The following is a 1,233-nucleotide window of genomic DNA, read 5'->3' as shown; positions in this document are numbered from 1 at the left end:
GACACGTTACCGCCCAGCTCTGCTCCGATCTCAGGGCGACCCCGCTCCACTCCAGGGAGCCCACCCGGCGCCCACTCCTCCGAGTCCCCAGCTCCTCCCTCCCATCCCCGTACCCCAAACCTTTCTCCTCACTTCTTCAAATCGCTGCTAAAGAGGCCGAAGGCCCCCGAGGGGGAAATGGTTGAGGTCGCCTCCTGACCCAGCTCCGTCGCCTCCCCTCCTCCGGACTGCTCATTGTAAGAAAAACTGTTGCTGGACATTGCCGCGGTGCTGGCGGGTGCGGGGTTGGTCCTGCCGGGGGTTCTCTCCGAAAGGTTCCAGTCCAGAGGGCACGGAACAAAACTAGTTCGCGTACCGAGGAGCGCGCGCAGGCGCTTCCGGACTCGTCACGGCTCCCTGAGCCGACCTGGCAGTCCACCCCCTGCGCATGCGCAGTGCGCGGGAAGGCAGGATACCACCCCGGGCGTCCAGGCCTGCGCGGACTTCCCTGCTCCGGGCTTTAGAGGTAGCTCAGCGGCTGCGAGCCTGGCTGCGGAAAGGGAGGCAGCGGGTGGCGAACTGCCAGGCTCCCGGCCCGTGAGGGGTGTCATTGGAGAAGGATACCCATTGCATCCATTTTGATCCCTTAAGGGGTTTCCAGACCCAGGGCAGCTCTTTAGTATACTTTTGTAAAGCAATAGTTTTCGGATTTCTCCGGAAACGCCATTTCGCACGCCAGATCACCTTTCCTAAACCCATCGCGATCACTTTGCTTGTTTCGGCTACTCTCCTCTTTCCGGCTTTGCCTTACTTTCATATCCACCCGAAACAACTTTTCTCCCAGACTTTAAGGAGGCCTCTCCCAACGATGGTTTGGAGGATCCGCACAGAAGCGACCATTCCATCCTTGCAACGAAAATCTTGGAGGCAGACCGGCGCGGTGGCTCACGCCAGTAGGGCACTTCGGGAAGCCGAGGCGGGCGGATCACTTGAGGCCAAGAGTTCGAGACCAGCCTTGGCAACATAGCGAGACCCTGTCTCTGCAAAAAATATAAAAATTAGCCGGCGTGGTGGCTCGCGCCTGTGGTCCCAGCTACTGAGCCTGAGGTGGGAGGTTCACTCAAACCCAGGAGGAGGGGGTAGCGATGAGTTGAGATCGCGCCTTTGCACTCCAGCCTGGGCGACAGAGCGAGACCCTGTCTCAAAAAAATGAAAAAGAACAGAAAACATCTTGGGACCACCAGTTCCAGTTTA

The 1,233-nt window shown here is 59.0% G+C and overlaps 1 protein-coding gene across 1 annotated transcript in view; it reads right to left on the bottom strand.

Annotated features, from left to right (window-relative positions):
• AP3B1 (adaptor-related protein complex 3, beta 1 subunit) overlaps positions 1-436 on the bottom strand; it is a 328,165-nt gene extending 327,729 nt beyond the window's left edge. Inside the window, 1 exon segment of the mRNA XM_011996198.1 lies at positions 133-436. Within this exon segment, the coding sequence (XP_011851588.1) occupies positions 133-260 (128 nt within the window). The 5' untranslated portion in view covers positions 261-436.
• Positions 437-1,233: the final 797 nt, after the last annotated feature.

The sequence above is a fragment of the Mandrillus leucophaeus genome, unplaced genomic scaffold (assembly GCF_000951045.1).
Source record: "Mandrillus leucophaeus isolate KB7577 unplaced genomic scaffold, Mleu.le_1.0 Scaffold114, whole genome shotgun sequence".
Classification (NCBI taxonomy): Eukaryota; Metazoa; Chordata; class Mammalia; order Primates; family Cercopithecidae; genus Mandrillus; species Mandrillus leucophaeus.
This window is presented reverse-complemented; position numbering and strand designations above follow the sequence as displayed.